This window comes from Diorhabda sublineata, chromosome 10, assembly GCF_026230105.1.
Source record: "Diorhabda sublineata isolate icDioSubl1.1 chromosome 10, icDioSubl1.1, whole genome shotgun sequence".
In the NCBI taxonomy this organism is placed as follows: Eukaryota; Metazoa; Arthropoda; class Insecta; order Coleoptera; family Chrysomelidae; genus Diorhabda; species Diorhabda sublineata.
In genome coordinates this window covers 14,587,626-14,611,589 of record NC_079483.1, presented here as the reverse complement: position 1 = coordinate 14,611,589, position 23,964 = coordinate 14,587,626, and the positions used below count along the sequence as shown (strand labels likewise).

Genomic DNA, 23,964 nt, shown 5'->3' with positions numbered 1-23,964 from the left:
CGTAAACCGACAACTTCAAGGAAAAATCCTAAAACTCCTCGATTTTAATTTTTGATTAAACTTTTCGCGAGGATACCTTTCTATTTTTGAAGTTATCTATGTGAACGTGATGACTTCATCGCTATAATTTTTAAAGAGAAGTGTTGGTAATGTAATGCATTATTTGAAAGGTCTTAATACCTAATCAGCCATGTCAATATGTCTGAGTAATTGATGTTTGTGTTTGTCGACAAAAATTAATGAAATATTATTATTCCAATAATTTGTATTAATCAATAAATAGAACGAAACCCAAGTTGAGTCCTCAATTTGCTAACCTTCAGCTGTAATTCAATGAGAAAGACGTATAAGTGTTGTTGCTACGGCAACATTAAACTTTATATACAGAATAAATTATTTGCTAAGGGTAGAGTAATGATTTATTGAAATATTCCCAGTGAATCCTTTACAATGTGAGTCAAAATCATTCTCTACTCTTTCAATTTCATTTATTTTTCAGTGAATTGTTACTGGTTTAAATTTCTCCATTCAATGGATATTGATGTTCTTCGTTGCGTGTCCACCATACTTTGCCAAAAACCATCTTTCTTTTTTCAAAAAAAAAAAAAAATAGGATAGAGTTGTATTTAAGAAGCAAATATCATTTTATCACAATAACCCAATGCAATTTTGATCTTTTCTTCATTTATTAGTTCATAATATTTACAATTCAGACTTTAGCACTCTCTTTCAAAACGAGCCAAATACAATAAAAATTGTTCGAGCACGAAGCACTCAGAAGCAAATGGTCGCCGTTAATTCTGAATGGTACACCAACATTTTTTTGCCAGGTAAATCAATCGCAGAAATCAATTACATATTTTTGTTTTAATTTGCTTATCTCAAAACAACAAAAAGTAGCAACCCTCGTATGCAATGATATCTTCATGACTTTTCCATTTCTTCACTTTATTTCCGAATTTACATCCGATTGATAGTAAATTTTCCATCTATCTTTGAAAGGCATATTATACATTTAAAATAACATAAAAGTTTCCAATTAGTTCATACTTAAAATACTTGATTTTTCAAAATAGAAATAAAGGTATTCCTTGACGGAAGAAGACGGAACTCCGAATGAGATACCCCAAACAAATTATCGTGATCAGGGCGTTTCTAAAGTTTCTATATACTATTCATACTAGTCAAGATTATTATAATGAAATCTTCTCAAATCGTGAAACTGCAGAAAGTTTGGAAATTTTATTGAAGGATCACATCAAATTTATACATTATGTTATTACTTGTTGGTTGCTAAATATATAAAGTTTTATTAGTCAATGCTAAAGATAACATTGTACTTTCGAAAACTGTCCCTTGTCAAATATAACTGTAGTGATTAGTCTAATCATTAATTAAGGATTATATTTGAATCATAACCTGACAATGCTTTAGGAATGGAACAATTCAGCATAGAAATATTTCGCACAGAAACACAACACATTATTATTATTATTACCTACTCTCTCAGTTCGTAGCAATAAAACTTTACATCGGACCCATGAAAATGTACTTGCTTTGCCTTAATTAGAAAATGGTGGGAATTTCTAACAAGAGGAAGTATCCCAGGAGACTAAAACTTATTACATATGGTAATTCAGCTAATGTAGTAAGTTGAAATATGACTTAATTACAACCTTCTCATAGAAAACATAAACTGGAAAAGATAATAACTCATTATGAATGTATGCTCACCGATTTTCAATTGATATGGGCCCTAGTAAATTCAATACCTCCAATTCTATTAAAGGTCTCGATTTAAAAAAAATACGAAACGAAATCTGCTAAATTTGCTGCAGATGTCTATTCGATACCTTTTGTTTGATTTCTGTAAAGCCATTCTAAGTTAGAAGTGCATAATCGACCATTATTTCAAGCATGCAGTATATTGAATTTTGGTTTTACCACTAGTGAAATAAGTGGAAAAGAAAAACCTATACGTATAATTTGTTTGAAAAGTTTGATAAGAGACAGCAAGAAATCTAATGAATGCCAGTTGTGAAAACTTCATAGTATGTACCTTAACAAGATCTGTGAACTCATATGAAGAGCAATCATCATTTAAAAAAACTTTTTCTGTGAATGAAAAAGTTTCACTTGCCTTTAACAAAGTATCATAGAAACTAGCCATATTACACCATTAGTAAAGACCTTATTTCGCCAGCTATAACACAGATTGTAGAAACTAGGTTTGAAGATAATTTTACCAAACAATTTCAATCCATATATTTTTCCACCGATACTATATGTAGCTGGCCAAATTAATGGTTGTGCTGAAGATGTTAAGCATCAGCTTCTTAAAATGTAGACGAGACTACAGATAGTGTGAAACCGCTCAATTGATTACCTATGTCCGGTTTTATCATGGTGCGTGGGCAGTACAGGAGCTTTGGGGGTGGGTCGTCGACCAAGAGGCTGAGAAAAGCTGTTTCAAGAGCTATGAACAATGATGAAACAATCTCCTGTCAAATTAAACTGAAGCAAATATAGGGGCAAAATTCAGAGACGTGCGTCTTCATTATGTAGTGTCCAACTATCCAACTTTCAACAGCAGCTACTAAAGTTATCATTAACCTATTTCCACAGGTATCTATAATGTCTGTCTGTCATCAGGAATAACAAAGGTGGATTAGAAAAAGGAGAATTTTACACTTAGGAAATAATACTGAGTTACGAAAAGAACTAAAATTCAGTACAAAAATATACTATAACCTAATATTTTAATTCTTAAGAAAGTTTCATGAATGCTCAATTTCTTCATCTAATTCCAAGATTTGATGCATAGATGCCTAGTTCTAGATAAGAGGGGCCAATTTAACCTGTTTTATATGTTAACCATACACAAATTCTTAAATTTTTATATAAATTCTTGAAACATTCATTTATCTCTGCTTTATTGGTAAATTAAAACGCATAGTAGATTATTGAAGGTTTTCTAGAAGAATTAGAAATGAAGATTTTAATTGGGACCGTAAAGGTTTGTATGAATAACTGGATTGATCTTTGCAATCGTCAGTCATGTGTAAATAACATGTATCAGCATTTAAGAGGAATTACGCACAGATTGAATTGGTGCATATCAATATCTCGAATTTCTAGTGCATTCCATTCATTTTATGAGTTGATCAGCAGGTGTTCTTCATTTTCATCTAGCAGAGAACTTACGACAAATCATCTCAAGGTTTAAACTGAGAGAACTCAAGTATGTCTCCTATTCTTATTATCAACTGGATGAAATGATATCCTCTTACATTTCAGGTCAAAAGCAAAATCGATATTTTGAGTGTTTTCATTTTCTTCCAGTTCAGTTTGTCAAAAACATATTAAAAAAAATAGCACTTGAGGTATATCATTCAAATATTGATGACACCTATAGTCACGTCATGATAGATGCCTGCTACAGCAAAGGCTACAGTGGCATTTACTTTCGCCTATTTCTTTGAAGTAGTCCATAACGACCTGACTACATTTATGACTATTCTGCATTTGCGATGTAAGACCTAATAGGTGCAATTTTCCTAGTAGCATTTCTGATCATTTCAAAGTTTATTTTGTGTATTGTCTATATCAGTCCTTTATCCTACACATCATCGAAGTTTGTAGCCGATTTTTAATTATTTATATTTTAATTATTATAATTATACTATTGCTCGTTCCTGACTTATGCTAGAGTTTTGATTTTAGTTTACCTTCTTTCTTGCAACACTAACATTCATCTAGTACGGATTTTGACAAGCCAGTCGACATTCCAGTTCCTTATTTGAAGTTGAAATTGTGCAACTCAAGCCTTCATTTAGTTTTCAAGAACATCTATATATTAGACTTTGTTAATAATTTCGAATATAAAACGAATACATGAGAGAGTTATTTGAAAATTTATGAAAGCCTTTTGAAGACACAGAAGTTAAATTAGACATTCCTAGGACATCCAAAAACTCATTTTTATCCTAATTAGACCTATGAGAACATTTAACCATTGATAGTGGAGAGTCCGAGGAAGTTTGACATCTATTGTGGCTATTTGATTCAACGAATGTTGTCAGGATCAAATTTATCTTAATTTTTCATAAAATGTTCATATTTCGTTCTATTTAACATAAACTGGAGGGAATAATGTCAATGGTAGTCAAAGTAGTTAATGACTGTATCTTAAAAACTCCACCATTGATATTATCATGACAATGAAGTAGTTCTTTCCAATTGATGGATCCGTAGAGGGAAATACTCATTTTCCTCAACTATTTCTGTGTCAATCTTCGAGTGAAGTTTTGTTAATGACCGTGAAAAATGGGCATTGATAGAGAATTCTTCATTAATATTTCCTTCACTCAATTCATAATGATCTGGGTGGTATTGTTGATCTGATAGGTCGTACTGGTGTTTACTTACATCAACATCTTCGTTGGGCGAAGGTAAGATCATGTCGCCATCAAGATAGAAAACTTAACAAACTACCTCGATGTATTTGCTTTAATAGTTCAATTGCAATTTATTTATGTTTATTCTGTACATTCTTAAAAAATCTTACCATTCGATTTTGGTTCAATTATTACCATATTTGTGAATTATTTTCAATTCATGATTTTCTTATGGCACTATCATTTATCCCGTGGTAGGAACCGTATTTAAGGTTCAAACAAAAATGATCTAGGGTCTAGGCAATTAGGGAGAACCCAATTCACAAATTATTCGACTTTGAGTGTGAAAGCGATGAGGGAATTAGGAAGGTAGTTAAGGATTATCTCTCTCAGCTTTCGACAATAACGAAGCACATTTAAATTCGGTGTGTAGAATATTATTTTATAACTAATATGAAGATTTATGAATTTTTTTATGTTCTCCGTACTTTATCTGGATATACGTTGAAACCTAATGAAAAGCTTGTTTAACGGTCCAGTTAGTTTAAATAGATATTTTTCAGCAACTTTTTCCTTTCTCTGACTACCTTTCTCTTCGATAAAGTTATTTTGTTTCCGATTAACTATGCTGAGTTTTCCTAATTGGTTGTCGAGCAAATACTAAGTTGATATTGTTCAACTTCAAATTGGTAACCATTAATAATTTAAATTTCCAAATGGATTTTCGATTACTCTGTCTAAAATGAATGTACAGCATAAAATGCGACGTTGTCAGATATATTTTCTAAAGCCACTAAACGAATGCTCTCAGTAAACTGTCGCTTCTGACGTTTTTAAAGATTTGTTTTTGGAATAGTTTTAAAGATTTTATAAATTTATAAATTAGCATCATCATCGAAATATGTATCTAACAAGAGTTTTTTTATGCAACTTTTCTTATTAACTCGTTAACCATCAAAGTTTACTATTAATCGCTTTAACAAGATTTTCTCAATGTAAAAAATTGGCATTAAGATTTCTAGGGCTACTACTTTAGTTTTGAGTTATTGCAACACTGAGGTAAATATGTCAAATCTAACATTTCCATCATTTTCAATTGTGAACTTAATCAGAACGTTTTATAACGTGGATTAAATCAACTCGCTTCGACTTTGGGTGGTGAAGCACCAACTCGAGCCAAGGTGTTTCGTTGGTTTCCAGAATTCAATCATGGTCGCATATCGCTACAGGATGAATTTCGTGAAAGTCGTCCAAAATCAGCTGATGTTCCAGAAAACATCGATGGTGTGCGCGAACTGATATTGCAAGATCGTTTTGTGACATACCGTAAGACTAAGGCATACGTGGGCTTCAGTTCCACTTGCATACCCTCAATATTACATACCCATTTGTGTTTTCAGAAAGATTTGTTCGTGTTGGATACCGCATAATTTGACAAACGCTCAAAAGAATGCTCGTGTCGATTGGTGTACAGAAAGATGTATATGAATCGAAGATAAACAACAATCGACTGTGTGGGTTTTTCAAGACGAGCCAAATTCCACAAAAGTTGCTCGCGTACGAAGCAAATGGTCGCTTGTCTTTTCGGTATAGTCGGTCAGTTCTGAATAGTATGCCAGCATTTGTTTGCCATAAGTACTCGAAACAATCGCAGAAAACAAATTATTCCCCACCACGAAACTGCAAGCTCTCACACATCAGTTCAAACAAAAACGTTCTTGAACAGTGAAAACATCAAATCAATGGGTCATCCGCCGTACACTCTTTAGTTTGGCACCTTTGGAACTTCTTCTTATTCCCTCAGATCAAAAATAAATTGCGAGGTAAACGAGTTTCTAAGCTGAAGAAACGGTTGAGGCGTTCAAATCACATGTTTTGGATGTTCCTCAATCGGAATGGAAAAAATGGATCGACAATTGGTTCAAACGCATGCGAAGTGTATAGATTGAATGGAGAATGTTTTAAAAGCCATATCCAATTATAGCTATTAGTTTTTATCTGTCTAAATCAAATCTCTGTACTCTCTCATTTATTTACGGAATCAATTTTCGTCGATACATGGATTGAAAGGAGGGTACATTATTTCGAAAGCATAGCTGATCAACTCTGATACATATTAGGGAAATATTAGGACAGAAAGAGCTTTCCTTGTAACTTTGGAGTACTCATGAAAACCCAAAAAACGCATTTCTACGCAAGATTAGATCTGACATTTTATCGACGATTACGTTTTTGAAAATTACATATAATATGGCATTAGAGAATCAAGTGTTATTTGAATCAAATAATCTGAATCAAATCATTCTTCTGAATTCTGAATCAAATTATTCTTCATATGATAAGCTGCTTGCCACCACATGGAGTGAAATGAATTAAATAATCTATGCAATTTAGGGCAATTTTCAGAGGACCTAGTTGTAAAAATTTTTTAAAACTGCAATGAAAACGTGAACAAAGTATTCAAGCTATTTATCAACTAAGCATTTGCTGATGTGATGTACCAAAAGTACTAGGTAACATGAGCACAGCAATTATAAGTTGAAATTTCAGAAAGGCACAAAGCATTGGATTAGCGTGAATAGTCAGGATATTGAAGACTCCTCTTTATCTTTATGTGTCAATGATTATTGAAGTACACATCAAGTAATTGAGACTTAAAAATTTGGTTACGTCGAAAAACTGATTTTACAGTAGTCTGGTTTTTCAAATAATGGAGAAAATATAAACAACCGAGATAGACTAAAAAAAATCAAATCAGTGAATCATTCAGGATGTATTTGTAATTTCCAAATATAAACCGGTTGAGTTCAGAACCAGAACGATATTGTCAGTGATCTCGATGAAGATCTAAATATGTTGCATTGTATCTACCTTCATAATTTTTAACAATTTAGAAGAATTATTGACGTGGAAATCAATTAGTGTGATACCATAAGAGCAAATTAAGGTTACCACTTTAACTTGGGCAACTTTCCTTGAAAATGAGAGATTCATAAATTCTTCGGAAAAACGAAATTCTTGTTGAAAAAAAGAGAGGAGTTTGAATGACAACTATCATACATGATAACACAATTGTTGATACAATCTAAAACAAATTCACTGCCAAAAAGACATGAAAAAATTTTATCTTGCAAATCAATATCTTTCGTATTATTCAGTTACAAAAAAAATCTTTATAGGAGACAAGCAAGTTTTGTTTTTCTGCAACAGCATGGTATTTAATAAATATCGCACTAAAAATTTACCCAATGACAAGAAATTGAGTGAAACTATTGATAGATCAATGTCGAAAATGTTATCATTTCAGACTCATACAAAAATCATTGCGTTATAGAGAGCTGAATCCCTTCCTCATGCTCTGGATGAAATATTAATCTCCAAAATTGATGTCTTCTTTGAATAGTGATTCGTTTCAACATAAAGCACCTATTTTAAGTTCTTTGTTCACTATATTTTCAATTAAGTAACTTGAATAATCTTTGTTGAACTATCTCATATATGCAAACGTTAAGATTCCCCATTGAAACTGCCGGAAAGTTTCCAAAACTAGTTTTCCAAGTTCACGAACCCAAAATTGCTTTCTAATTAACCGGAAACGAAGTACGAAACACATGCAGTTAAGCACTTTGATGATTTATTCACGGTGCTAAATGTAAATCATTGGCGTAACAAATTAATCAGCAGTCGGACGAATGCAATGAACTACTCTTCTTTAGACGAAAGATGATTGATTTGTTACCTGTAGAATTCCAAATAGAGTTCGACGTTATGGATAATAATACTGGTTTGACGTAAACATAAAATTTTCATCCAAAAATGAAGAATAAATTTTTTTCTATTACCAATCTTTATTTAAATAATAAATTAGAATGTTAATGTTAATGTCGATTTCTTTTGACGATTTTATGTTTTCAAAATATCCCTTAACAATGCACTCTATTAGTCTTAATACTGCTCCTCGATTTTCGGAAAAAACTGGATTTTGTCTAACTATTACAATTTGGCGCTTTTTTTCTCCATGCGATCTTATCCATGTTTTTTCCTTTTGATGTTTGTCATCCTATACTGTCGTCACCTGCTCTCCACAGATGCCACAGGAATCTTATTATTTATTTCTTGTCCTTTAAACCTTCTCCTAAAATTTGTTTCTTTATTTATATCAGCGCTATTGTAAGTACTAGTGACGAGCGGTGATTTGCAGAATTTATGTTACAGCTTGCCAAATGTGTATTTTTTTCTGTCGAATGAACGCCGAATTTACACTAGCATTTTAGGTGTTATCAAATTGCATCCATGTACTCTTCATCGTCCGAGTTTGATAAATTTTGTTCCTCAATTTCACAACTAGATATAATAATACCTAATAACACCTAACCTTTACAAATATATTCTACCAAATGCACAAATTCGAAATTTTACTCAGCAAGAATGAAGACTGGTCATGGAAGATACTTTGCCCAAAATGGGAATTATACAATCATCAGCCTGTACCTGTGATGATAATTCTTGTGCTGATCTCAATCACATTTTTATTGGATGCAGCAATCACATTCATAAAACAAATAATTTGTTACAATTACTTGTTAAACAAAACTACACCTTTTAAGCATATATAACCGACAAACTTTAGATCTATTAGTAAATTATATCAAGGATATTAAAATTAATATTTCAGTAGTAATATTGAGAAAATCTGAAGCTGATGGAGTTGCTTCCAAGCCATTTTCTTTCACATACACACTCACACACACACACACATTTAAGGACTTTCATTACCAAAAGCCTTCAAGACATTGTTGTTCAATTAAACCAATCTTGAACTTATAGCAGGTCATAGTGCGCACATATCCTCTGGAAAAATTTCCATAGCAAATCGTATGTACAATTTAGCCTGTGACAACAGCGTTATATTTAAGTTTTGTCAACTTTAGCTCTTCCAGTTTTATAGCATTTCAAAATATAGAAAATGGATGTCGTATAAATAATTCCATAGTGGCAAAAAGTTTATTGCTTACATTTTTCTGAAATTACAGTTCATCATAACTATGCAATAAGAATAATTTCCGACTATCTTATGAAGTATTTCAAAATTCCAGTGAATATACGGAGTGCGAGAAACTGTTAAAAATTGTACTAAAAATACTAATACCATTTTCAATATAATTTGTTTTAGAACAAGTTAAAGAAAATTCCATTTTTTTTAAACTGCATTATCAGGCTCTGGCTTCTGCACTAATACATACAAGGTGTCAATTTGGAAACTTATCACCCTTTTTATTTTGGTCTTTTCAAGGAATAAAAAAATATGCAAAATTTTCTGAAAATTGAATATATGGAGTGATAATATTGTATACGTATATACATAGTATTCCGAAGAATTGTACTAATATTTACTGGTCTATCTACTACCTACCGTTTGAGGATGATTAACTTTTGGTTCGTTTTATTGTGACAGTTCGAAATTAATGAAATATACCAATAAATCTGAATACTTTATCTCATTTGAGTTTGCAGATCTGACATTTTGCTTTATCTGGAAAAGATAAAAAGAACAAATTTCAAAGGCATCTTTCAATTTAGAACCGATTCAATCAGATCAACTCACTACCAAACACTAGACAAAGAGATGTTTCACAATGCAATGACGGAAAAATTTAAACGGCACAAAATTCTTACAATAAAGAAGCAGAAGATGAATATTTCAATTCAATAACAAAGAAAGTAATTTTTGATGTTGATAATAAAATAATAATATTTATTAAAATATGAATATTACTTTTACTGTATTGTTTGGAAGTTCCATCAATTCGAAAACATGCTGTGCCATTCCTCAAAGGTGGAATGGCATAGTTTCCTGCTTGAAGCTGCAACGAATATCGATATCCTCCAAAGAATATAACCTAGATAGACCTACATCTTAAATTGCTCGCATTCACAAGAAGAGACCGGTTTAGATTTCATTTCAGAGCGGTCTACTACGTTCTCGTTGAGACACTCTGATACAAACTGGATACAACACTAACCAGCGCGAATATTTGGTTTGTGCAGTTGAAAACTTCCCAGCAGCTACTCTCTGATGTCATCCTCACATCGGATATGTCTTGGATAGTTAAAAAATTCCAAAAAATTACCTACCAACATACAGTTCTGACTTAAATTAGATAGATTTTTTATGAAATGAACTTAAAAGAACATTATTAGAGTTAGACTTCCTATACCAAACACGATCCTTTCACTATGTTAAATATAGGAAGTCGAAATAAGTTTTCATACATCTATACTCAAATTAAAGCATATTAAATTGTCTTTCAGCATATTTTTTTGATCTGAAACTAGAGTAAAAGTCAAAAGTTCACAGTAGGCCGATTTCTATGCACATAAGTATAGTTTTGGTCGACATACTGGTTTAACCTATGAACTATAAAGGGCAACTGTGTTGTATTACAAACATTCATTTGAATTTAATTTTGACCTAAACTTGGCGCTGAAATTTGGTTATATAGTATTTGGATCCTGTATAATGACCAATTGCTTCAAACAAAGCTAGAAACTGCGAAAAATTCATTGAATATTCATGAGCTAATCAAGAAATGGATAATAATATAAATCATGATTGTATAATTGATGCTGAAATAATTATAAGTAATTACCTTCCATGGCTAGGTAATGAGAAACCATCCAGAGTCCATGATATTTGCGGTGTCGGATTTCCTGAGGCACTACATTTAAGGGAAACAGCGGGACCTGGCTGAAGTGTTTGCTCGATGAAACTATACAGGAGAATTGGAGGAGCGTCTGGAATTGTGAAAATAACGATTACGTTCAAGAGCATTATCAATATTTCACAAAACGTAGTTTATTAAATATAACTCACATATTTTTGGTAGTGATCAACTTGCAAATTGAAGTATATTTTTTGAAATGAAAAAATCAACAAGAGAAAAAAAATTATAATGTTGGTTAAGGGCCTAGCACTCTTGTCTGATGGTTAGGATGTTTCTAAAATGTCTGTTATGTTGTGGTCGGATGTCAAATGATTGACTCTAATCACAACTGGGTCGTATGAGTTCTACGGTCACAGCAGATATTTTTTGTGATATCAATTTGAACATATTATCTCTCGCCATGACGTCTATGTACTTTACTACGAGAGTCAGTATCAAGAAAACAGAATCATGACTTGTGCCTAAACAGTTCATCTATGGCCTCAATTTATAAATGTTCGAGCACATCTGATAAATTATGGTTAGAAAAAGACCAGTTAGGGCTCTACATGAAATAATGATGAACTCGATATACTGTATGTTCACTTATAATTGTAATTGTAGCGATGAACAACTTCTTGATAAAGACCTTGTTGTTAATTCATTTCGTGGTATTTGTATATTCCAAAAATTAAATTTTTGATTTTATTTTTACTCCGTCGAGTCATAATGACGGAGTTGTTTAGAATTCGTAGATAGAGTAAGGCTATAGCAGCGTGTAATATAACATCTACTTCCATAAGTTCAACAGCACATTCTCATTAAGATATTTCTTACCTTGGTGACATCACTTTTAACTACGTTAGAAATGAACAAGAGCAGAATAACACAAAATGTCAACGGCATTCTTCATTGTTTTACTTAAAATCTCTTTTGTTTTCATCCAATTTCCAAAAAGTTGTCAAATACAGTTAAAAAATATAATTTTTAATGATCTGGAATTTAAATTTGGACTAAGCTTGTGCGATATACCAAGTATACCAAAAATATATGTAATTAAAGAATGTGTTTATCTAAGAAAGAAATTTTCGCAAAACGGAGATTGAATTGAAATTTGTTGTAACGGGTTTTGGGACACAATGAAGTGTAGGGAAATGCTAGAGCCGATAGAGCTGCTAAAGTAGGGGCGGATAAATCACTAATAGGAACTTTCAGTGGAATTGGCTACAAGATAATAGATGATATTCTAGAAAAGAAGGTAGATAGGGGAAGAGCCAATCAATGGAATATTCTGAAGGTGCTGAGACAGGAAAATTTACTCCTGGAAACAGGAGTCTTGTCTTGGTATTGCTGCTTAAATAGACATCTAAAGACACTAAGATTAGCAGATGATGCAACGTGCAAGACTAAACCTCTACCCACATTTTCCCAAAGTGTAAGAGACTACGAAGTTTCAAAGCATTAAACCTCATATGAAATAGGAGCTGCTAATGTCATCTCGCATCCTGAATTTTATTAAAGAAGTGGAATTAATAGATCAACTGTGAACATTGAGTATCCCAGAGCCGCATCATTTTGGGATATCACGTTGGGATATTTATACTAAATTGTGATTTTATTTCAATATATAGTTGAGAAATTATGTCTTTGCAAAAGATTCTACTTCGAAGCAACCTCTACTACAACATCAGCATTCAATAATTACAAAATTAGTTTGTGTAATAACTGATAATTGAATTCAATTTTCATAGTAGAATACAATAATTGTTGATGAAATTATACAATACGAATTTTAATACCATAACAGTCAAATACAAACGACAAAGATAGATTTCGAAGAGCTTCAGGCATATCTGAAAGTCCAGCATCCACTAAATTCTGTGGAGAAAGAAAAGTAAAATTTATTTGTGTGATCCAAAATGGAATTTCGAAAATGCTGTATAAATTATAAATTTATAGAAAGAATAAGCTCTGTGAGAAATTAATATAACATCTGAGCTATCTGATTGACATGAAAAAGCAAAGTCTATCTAAGCAATGAAATTTCAAAATATGAAAATATATAAATCATCATATACTTTTACTGCATCAATTTACACTAGTATGTTACAGTGTATGACTCTGCTTGAATAGCCTCTTTAGTGAGATCGTCACTGTAGTATTTTCGTGGAATTTGAATCTTGAGCAACGAAATATTATTGTTTTTTCTTTTGATTTTGAAAAAAGTGATAAAAGCTACCGAAATGTTAAAATCCATCTGTTATAATTATGTAATGACAGTTCTAGTCGTACTTCGACCCCAATAAGAGAAGGAATCGTGCAAAAGTGGACAAACCGATTCGTTTTGCGATTCCATACTCGAGAGCTAAGTGAAGAGCTTCAAATCTTGTACGACTTCATGCAGAGTCTTCTCGCAAATGCGACAAGTGAGTGCAGAATTTATTTGGAACATTTTGACTGATAAACAAAAAGAAACCTCAAAGAAATGTCTTTATTTATGAATCTAACGTTGACATGAATACGTTGCTAATCAAAATCAACAAATAATTTGAAAGAATAATTCAAATTTCATATTTTATCTTACTTTGACAATGATGAATTATTTTACTTTGTTTTTCAACACACTCCATAGCTGAAACTATAATTTTCCGAACAGTTGATACATATGGAATAAAGATTTATAAAACTTATACGAAAAAATTCATGTTACCTCCTAATTGGAGTTCAGCAGCTGCTTGAGCAGTATCACCTTCGGCTCGTCTTACAATGCATTGATACATGCCTCTATCTTCTCTTCCAATATTGTTAACAATGAGGGTTTCACTAGATCCTCTACCTGTACTCGGGAGTTGCCTGCCATCTTTGTACCACGTAACTAAATGTGGCCCACCGCTCTGAGAAGAAACTACACATCTGAAATGAATTATTATTTATTTTCAAAAAATTTTTTGCTTCCAATATGATTTTCTAGTTTTAAATCGACATCTAAAATAAAACCGTCATCTTGCTCACTTATGTGAGAGGACCAAATCAAATTTATGAAATCCAAGGATTAAATCTGTTGGATAGTAAAAAATCTTATACACCTCACTAGATGTGAGTATATTCACTAGTCTCGAACTTCGTTGCTCGGGTACAAAATCGTTTTCAACCAGAAAATGTTACTTACATCCCTTATAATCTAAACATCTATTAATAGATTTATTCGTAATACAGCTATTTCATGACTTTAAATAGATTTTCCCGATTTTGTTTTGTTTTTGAGATCTTTGAGATTCGGTGCATCATTCTCATTTAGTTTCCAATACTTGATTGCAATAATTTTGGAGTTTTAGCTATGATTGCACTATATCCACGGAAGTTCAAATACTCGTAATACATTTAAATGAGTGCTTAATAGTAACTTCGATGCTCCAATAAACTTTTATTGTTTATTGAATGTCATGAAAGATTTATGCTTTGTCACTTATTTCCAATAGAGGTGGTTAATGTGCTTCAATCGAGTTTAAATTTTCCTGATAAACATTCAATTTATCAATACTGGAATACTAGATATGAGAATTTAATTACAGGTTAACTTCCCAAACAGGTGGAAGAGGAAAACAGACTTTATTCTTTATTCAAAGTTTTTGATATTGTGAAACACTAATGTCTTTACAATAGCACAGTTTCATTCAATTACAAGCTTTTTACTACCAATTAATTCCGTTTATATCCATTCATCTACTTCACTACATGAATGATTGGACTAATAGATAATGTTTGAGATAGACAATTGTTAGCTAACAATTATATTGCTCCAATGATATTTAACAGTTCCGTTAATACAGAAACAATAATTTACCTGAATTCGGCAGTTCCGCCCATGTGAACACTTAACAACGGCGGCGAAATTTCTACATGTAACGTGGTAGAGACTAATAATCGTAATTCGGCACTGGATTCACCACCTGCGTTCGAAGCTGAACACCGGTAAACACCACCTTAAAAAAAATTAGGTATCAATCCCGGTTATCTCTGGATACCTCTGCCCATCGTAGTCGACTACTTAGTTACATTTGTCAGTTTTAGATACAAAATTGAATACAATATTTTTATTTAATATTGAGAGCATTGGTTAATTAGATACAACGGTCACTTCCAACTTCAAGTGATCTCAACCTAATATATACTTGAATTAATTCGGCACTGAGATCAAATATTAAGATTATATATAATTTCAGAAGAATATAAGACAAAAACCAGGAGGTGCTACTTAAGTTTTGAGATATGGAAACAATGATATGAATATGTCAAATCTTTCAACGTACTAAGAACGTGTTATCATACCTGCGATAATTTTCTATGACTTTCGAAGTATATTAAACTAACAGCAGTGTGCCAATAAACTCGTTCCGACTTTTGGCGAAAAAAACCATATCAAGCCAGCATGTTTCGCTGGTGTTCCGATTTTAATGGTAGTCGCACTTAGATGCAATATGAATTTCGTAAATGTTGTACAAAATTGGCAATTATGCTAGAAAACATGGGACATACCATGAGATTGAGACATATTTGAGCAATGGTTCCAATATTGCATGAACATTTGGCTGTCAAAAAGAATCATGGATAAAAACCCGAATCTAAACAATAATCGACTGGGTCTTTCAGGACGAGCTATATCTAGCAAAAGCTGTTCGCCCTAAGCGCCTCGAAGCAAACGATAACCTGTTTTTTAGGAATAACTTGTCCCCACCTTCCATTAGACCAACGTAGAATGGTCAATTCTAAATAGTATACCAGCATGTCTTTGCCAGAAGTGTTCGAAAACTCAATCGCAGCCAATGCGAGCTCTCACACACCAGTTGAAACAAAAACGTTTTCGAATATTCAAAATATTGAATTGATGGGTCACTAGCCATACAGTCCTTGTTTGGCACCCATTGATTCCTTCTTACTTCCGCAGATTAGAAATAAATCGCGAGTTAAAACATTTTTCTATACCTGAGAAGCGGTTGATGCGTTCAAATCTCATGTGTTGGATTTACCTCTATCAGAATGGAAACAATGCTTCACAATTGGTTCAAACGCATGCAAAAGAATATTCACTTTAATAGGAAATATTTTGAGAAACAATGAAGCCATATCCAATTATAAATATTTGTTTTTATTTGTCTATCTCAAAACTTTAGTAGCGAACCTGGTAGAAGTACATAACAAGCGAAAGATTAAGTTGCTACCACTGCGACACAATATTAATTTAACAAAATATAAAAAATATCTAACAAAAAATAGAATGCACCGATTGGCATCATACCATTATTATGTTACTTCTTCTAACGAAGTTAGTTTCGTAATTTTATATTTTAAAAATCTCCTTAGATTTTTCCATATTGAACATTTTTTGTTCATTGCCAAATACATTCATCGATATATTTTTAGTCAACAGAGCAGATATTCAAGTGAGCTCGATAGGTTATAAGGAAAACAGTTTTCATAGGAAAGGAAGGGGACTACAATTTTGTCATTATTGTGAAAAATATGAAAGTATGTTAATTAAATGATAAAATTAATACAAAAGTCAATTTATCAAAATTAAATTTCAATCCACCACACAAAACTTTCCTAAAACTATTTTTATTTTAAATTTTTGTACAACGCACATATTTCAAGAAATTAAAGTTATGTTAAGCAACTGTTATAATTTCAATTCCTCTTTATTTGAAGTGAATCAGTGCACCTGATTTCAACATCTATTACAACTACTTAATGTTACTAAAATGATTGTAGCTCACCATCTTCAATATTCACAGCCTCAATAGCTAATACAGGACCTAATTGCCGAAGTCTTGGGCCCGGAATTATGAGACTAGGCTCCAATCCTGCATGAGTGTACCATCTGTAACAAATATAAAAAAATATATTATGTTATCTTCAACTTGGGTTGATCGTAGACGGGTGTAAAATTGAGAGTAGTATGAATTTTTTAATCCAATGCCGTTAGAAAATAAAAATCTTGACAAAAAAAGTAAAGTTTATAATTAACAAAAAAGAAAGCTTCATCGTAGAAGGGTGAAAATTGAGGTTTGTATGTATATTTAAATATAAAAAAATAAATTTCATTCGAAAAATAAAAAAAATTAAGTGGTGGACCACCCTCAACATTCAAGTGTATGAAAAATAAATGTTGGCCGATTCTCAGACGTACTGAATATGCATATTAAATTTCATAAAAATCAGTCAAGACGTTTTGTGGCACGAGAATTTTATGTATAAGGTTTTCCTGTTTTTGCAACGTTTTTCTTTGATACTTCGTTTCTATTGATCGTAGCGTGATATTTTATAGTTTAAAATATTCCTCAATAAATGGATCATCCAACACAAAAAGCATTTTTCACTTCGAACCAGCAGTTCCTGAGATTAGTGCGTTCAAACAAATAAAAAAGCTCTTCAAGTTTATAATATTAGTACAGATATAGTGAAAGTACTACAAGCATTCAACGATCGTTAGAATGTTTGTAACATTATTATTGTAGTATTATTAAAACTGTAGATATTTTACAGAAAAATTCTTTCTATCATGCTTAATGTTGTCATATCAGTTTCTCATTCAATAATTCCGTTATGTTGTCAACCAGAAGATGCTGCTGACATAATCCAAATGTGGTGAATATATAGTGAAAGCAGCTTGGAGAACTTATAACAATTTTTGTGAGAAAAGCTGTAATATTTTGATTACTTCAAGATAGAAGTCAAGGCAGTAAATAAACCGTGGGATATGAATATTCTGGCATTGTTTGAAGAGAAACCAAAAACCACATTGAGGTTATTTTTTTGAGTGACCTGGCATGAATCAAAGATACTTTAAAGACCACTACGCAGAAGACGTGGATATTTTTTAGAGCATTTAAAAAAAAAATGCGCTATTACTAGCATTAAGTCCGTCCGTCTGTCTGTTGCATCGAAGCATGTAGCGAGCTCGGATTTTTTTCATTTACTTGTATAGTTGTAGATAAACGGAAGAAATTCTGGGCATTATTAGTACAAAAATTTATTAAATGAACCAAAATGTGATCCCATTGGCGAAATGACCTCAAATGACATCGACATCAATAGATATGATAAAACAATTGGCTTTAATGGGCGTCAATTCATGTCCTTCATGGTCATTTTTCATTTCATTAACAAATTATTGCAAGAATTGTCAAGAAATAATTACGACAAAATCATTAAATTGATGAAATTATTGATATTTTTTTTGTTTCATTTTTCGTGGAAATATCGTTCCATAAATTAGGATTTTTGTTGATATTTACTGATTGCTAACGATAAAAAATGCGCTTTAGTCCCTAGCGCCGAGAGTGTGAATAAACAGAGCAGCGATTTCAAGCTTCCACCTAATTCTCAATATTCTTATGCATGTTGTGAATTTTTAATTTCTTGCCATCAAGCAGTTTTCGTTGCTCGTTTTTATCTCATTTTGAAGCTCCTCTTATCACCTTTCTTACACTTACAGTACGTACATTTTCTAAAATATTCTTCTCATAATAAAGGAAGATTTCATTTCCAAATCCACAGTTTTCGAATGGATTGTTTCATTTTCGACTTTCTCAATTAACAATATTTATACTGGATCGGGTTATACTAATATGCTGCATTAAAATCTCTGAAATTGGAAAGTGATTGAATGGAAATGAGAAATATTTTCAGTAAATACGAAAAAATGTTGGGATTCTGTACAAACATAAATTTCGAGCGGCCCTTAAATTTTCTCATATTGATTTTGTACTGAAATCGTACATTCGTACACAATTACAATTATTAATGTTTTCATTACGGCCTAATCTCCGAACTCCCTACCAACATATGTTGCGTAACAGAAGCTATAACGTTCCTTTTCTCTATTATTTACACACGACGACGACCTGTACGGATGTTGAAATGGAAAGGGATGAAACAAATTCTCATAACTTATATTTGGGACAATACAGTTACAGGTATTGATTTAGTTGGAACATTATACTATAAAATATCTGGAATCGTATCAAATAACGCGTTTCCATAGTTCCTGAGAGTTGATTTTCAATGAAAATTTAATGGATTTTGTTAGTCAATAAACTAAAAAGCAAAAAGTTATGTAGATCGGTTCCATCAAAACTGTAATTTCATACCGAAGTCAGATTCTTAATCTGAAAATACAAAATAACTTCACAAAAAAATGTACTAAGGTTTTAATTTGAACCACAACTATTTTGGATATCAATTTACCAGGGTAAAATATAACGTACTTTGGTCAAAGAAATATATAGTAGAGGAGACCGTGGGAAATCGACCTTCACCGATTTCATAATTAGATGAGACGTATTTTTTATCAAATATAAGTTATAAACAAATATGCCTATGATAACTTGCCTATCAAAAAGTGTTCATACTTATGTTTAATTCAATTAATTTTAATCATTTTTTCCTCATCACCTTCATTCTTTTGATAACTGAATCAATTTTATCTCAACTAATAGTTTTTAACTCACAGAATATGTCTAGGTATGCTTGCCAACTCATTTCTGTGTATGGCTACCTGGCAAGCAGATGTGAACTGGTAAGTCAATATAAGTAACTACTCCGATCTGCTAACCAATCGAAATTGATATCAATGGTTAGATATTTTAATTACAAAACCAATTATGTAGACTTGCCTGCAAAAAAAGTATTATTTGATAGGTGCGAGAGAGAAAGAAGAGAATTATTAGAATCTGATGAACAGCATTTAGCAACCGATGATTCTGAATAATAATATTTTATTGGAATTTTATACGAATATGTTTTGGAAGCTGATACATCCAATGAATTTGTGTTTATGTCTGACTCTCATGAAGGGTGCCAGTTATACGACTCGTACCAAGCATTATTAAACATAACTTTTTCAATATTAGATTTATTAAGCGAAATTTCAAGTAAATTCAAACCAAAAAGGTACTCTTGATAAAACTTAGAGTAGGTGTTCAAAATATTCTCCGTTTACACGAATAGAAAAGTCTATACTTTTTGATAAAAAATCCATTAATCTTCTAATCTTCTGACTCTTCGGGAGTCAGCTATGAGATCATTAAAGTAACGTTCAATACTGTCTTTCAATTCTTGATGTGATTTTACCTCTGCAGCATAAACTTTTTCTTTAGGATACGACCAAACTGTGTGATTCAATGAATTAAAATCGCATGACCGAGGAGGTCTATGAATCGGAGCTTCTGGACCTCTACCAATTCATCGATCCGGAAAATGGTTACTCAACAAATTACGACACCGTCTATCAAAGTGCGGTGGAACTTCATCGTGCATAAAAAATAGATATTTTCCCTAGCTTAGAGTTAAATCTTCCAATATCTCGAATAAGTGATTGTTGTAAAAAATCTGGTGATTGGCCTTTTTACAAAGTGATAACACCATATTTTATTTTAGCTTTCGAACTTTCGTTTGTTTTTCTGCACATCTCTCATGTCTCATGACAATTTCTTGGCAGCCAGCAGTAGTACCCATCATCTGTAATCCCCTAGGTTCTTAGGGAAATAGTGAAGGTGGGAAAGTAGGAAGTGCACTTTCACGTTCTAGTTGCATACAAGATTTTTATAATGGCGTAACATTCCAACTTGGTTTTTGTACCCGGGATCTTTATTCATACTTTTTTCAAAATTTGCATCTTCCATCGAAATTCAGAATTGAGAATCCACAAAAACTCCTGGGGTTACGCGGGAAAATTTTTAGATACTTAAAGCGGGCGCCTTGTTTTGATACAGCAAACATAAATTAGAGAATGAGAGAGAAATGCTTTATTGTCAAAAAATTATTAGAATATTAGAATATTTTATTAGAATAGAAGTTGTTTACAGTTTAGAAGGCACTTTTCAATAAATATGCCCTTAAATTAATGCGGAATTCGGAAAAAGATGATATCGATTTGATTTCAATTGGCAAGTGATTGTGCATTTTTTTATTGTAAAATATTGAGCCCTTAACTAATTATGAACGAGGAGTAGGTAGATAAAGGTCGTGGACCGCGTTCCTAAGTGCCTCGCGGGAGTCTAATTATTTAGTGGCCAAGAATGAATACTCGCAATAGAACTTATCGATTTGCGAGTTAACCAGACGTGGTAGGAAAAACGCATTATATTTTTAAAATCAGCGTGAAAAACTGCTAGAAGGAGATCTATTTTCATTTTGTCTTAGATTTTGATGCAGATTTTTTAGGGCTCCTAATCTAGGTATGCAAGTCAAAAGGAAAGTACATGACGTTCACCCCTCCAGCTTATTTATTTTCTCTCTTTTTTTCTCTTTTAACAAACATGTTCTTTCAATATTCGAAGTAACAGGCGATCAGTTGCTTCTAAGTGCTCCGTGCGCGAACAAATTTTGTTGGATTTGGCTCATCTTGGAATACCCATACACTTGATGATTTAGTTTCGGTTTCATATGCAGAGATTCATGATTAGTCGCTTGTTACGATCTTATAGATGATGTTTCAATATCGCTATTGAATTTTTCAGCATTTCTTTCCTTCAATCGATAAGAGTTTTTTTGAGCGATTGTTAAATTATGCGATATCTAGGGGAAAAAATCTTTTTCAGAGTCAAATGTTCATGCAGTATTCAATGTATGCGAGTAGAAATAAAGCCCAAGTATGCTTCAATGAGGCAATTGTAAGTTCGATTATCACTAATGATGCAGTCGTTTAGGGTACTAGTACTCTGAATACCACGAGGAACAATCTCTCGAAAGTACAAAGACTAGCTTGCATATTTGCAAACGGGGCCATGAAATCATTCCCAACAGCTACACTAGAAGTGATTCTGCATCTCTCACATCTCCATATAAATCTGGATAGCGTGGAAGAAAAAACATAACTTAGAATGTTAAGAGACGGAATCCCCAAAAAACCGTCCCTTAATAATGACCAAACCTGGGATATACATCAGTATGATGCAACGAAAAAGTTAGCTTTAAGAAAAAATTTACCTCAATAACAAAACTGTAGATTTGTAGTGGAATCAAAACATCACACAAGAAATGAATAGAAATGCCATTAGATTATATAAGGAAGGATCTAAAGTAGCAGACAGAATTGGAATAGTGTGTAAGGGCTCAGAACCAAACACTGAGAAACCCTGGGCAACACACCAAGCATTTTTCAAGCAGAAATTTATGCAAATGAGAAATGTGTCAAATCCGATAGCCAAGCAACTATTACAGCTTTAACCTCCAATATGATAAAATTTGTTTGATATTTTCTAGAAAAATTAAACGAGCGGTGCAAGAAAAATAATGCTACCCTACAATGGATTTCAGGGCCCATCGGAGTGAAGTGAAATAGATCCTTTGGTCGCTGTGTATACGATACTCCAATATCTACATATATTCCTCAACAATGCATCTACGGTTTGTCACATGACGATCTTGCAATATCAGTTTAGGCACAGCATCGATGTTTTCTAGCACAAAAGCCAATTTTGAACGACCTTTACGCATTCCATCTTGTACCGAAGTGCTATTACGATTGAATTCGGAGAGCCACCGAAAAACAGTGGCTAGAGATGCTGCTGTTGGTTTAATCCACGTTGAATGTCATAAAACCAAGATGAATGTTTCAAGTATCTGAAAACAACTGAAATAGCACTTGTATGGCAACACATTCTGAGTACATCATAATATGGCAATGTCAGATTTGACATATTCACATCAATATTGCCATATCTCAAGACTCCAAGACTCAAGTAGCAACCCTCGTAATTACATCGAGATCTGAATATGTATATTATGCAAAAGCGGCAGATATTTCAAGTTTTAGTATGTTTATTTTCATTGCAGAAGTAGCCTCTGGGGTATAACTTCCCATTTTTCCTAGTGAGTTGCACACTCTTTGTTTTACCAGATGGAAAAAATTGAAATTATTCTCTGTCAATATTCAGCTTTTCAGTTAAAAGGAACATTCGCAAAATATAATCATTTTTTTTTCAATAATAATAGATTTCAAACCCCTCCTTCAAACAGATTCAAACAGAAATGGAACTGTCTTATTGGGATACATTATTTTCTTCTTCACTTTATAAATGATTTATCATTATCACGATTCAATCTTTTATATAAAAGCCATTTTTTGTGCGTCAAAAAAATTCAATTTTAATAACGAGCGATGGCTGGCTATTAACCTCACTAAATCATTTTGCTCGTTTTTAAGTAAGCTAATAAACAAACTTATTTGAATATTTAAAGTTGGAATAAATTTCAGGTCGGATTATGATGACGTGGGATGAAAAGAGAAAAAAAAGTTAATTAGAAAACTCGCATCGTACCTCAACATGCCACGAAGTTACTCCCGGAAATGATGAGTGATAGTGACGTTTATATGACTTTCCCCAAATCCCTAGCCGAAGGGAGCTTGTATTAATTTTCATGTAAATATTGTGAAACTGCGAGATTGAAAAAATTGACTTCAACAGCTTTTATTAAATTGTCTCTGATTTTACTTCCAGTTTCTCAATAAACTAATGAGGTTGAGATAAAATATATTTATCTATATAAGGGGTGAGCCAAAAACATGGGAAATAGCTATCTTGCTCCATGTGGTTGAGATCTAACATGAAGGAAACAAATCCTCAACTTTACCGAATTACTTCCAATGTTCTAAATAACAATACTTCATTTATATCACTTTTTTTCGCAAAATCTATAAATATGAAGAAACATAATGGGGTTAGTTATTTAGGGCGTTTCCAAGCGCAAAAAAAACATTATAAAAGGACGTGGAAAAGGAAATTACTAGAATTTAGAAAAACTGAAAAGATCTAAAAATGATATATGGATAAGAAGTGATTTATTAAGAAATTTCACGT

At 32.4% G+C, this 23,964-nt stretch overlaps 1 protein-coding gene across 3 annotated transcripts in view; it reads right to left on the bottom strand.

The window, feature by feature from the left end:
- LOC130449318 (cell adhesion molecule Dscam2) overlaps positions 1 to 23,964 on the bottom strand; it is a 241,842-nt gene that overhangs the window by 102,640 nt on the left and 115,238 nt on the right. For all 3 annotated transcript variants that reach the window (XM_056787055.1, XM_056787058.1, XM_056787056.1), the window contains exons 6-9: positions 16,876 to 16,979; positions 14,946 to 15,084; positions 13,812 to 14,014; positions 11,048 to 11,192 (exon numbers count right to left, since the gene is read on the bottom strand). In XM_056787055.1, the coding sequence (XP_056643033.1) occupies positions 11,048 to 11,192; positions 13,812 to 14,014; positions 14,946 to 15,084; positions 16,876 to 16,979 (591 nt within the window). The remainder of the gene's footprint in view (positions 1 to 11,047; positions 11,193 to 13,811; positions 14,015 to 14,945; positions 15,085 to 16,875; positions 16,980 to 23,964) is intronic.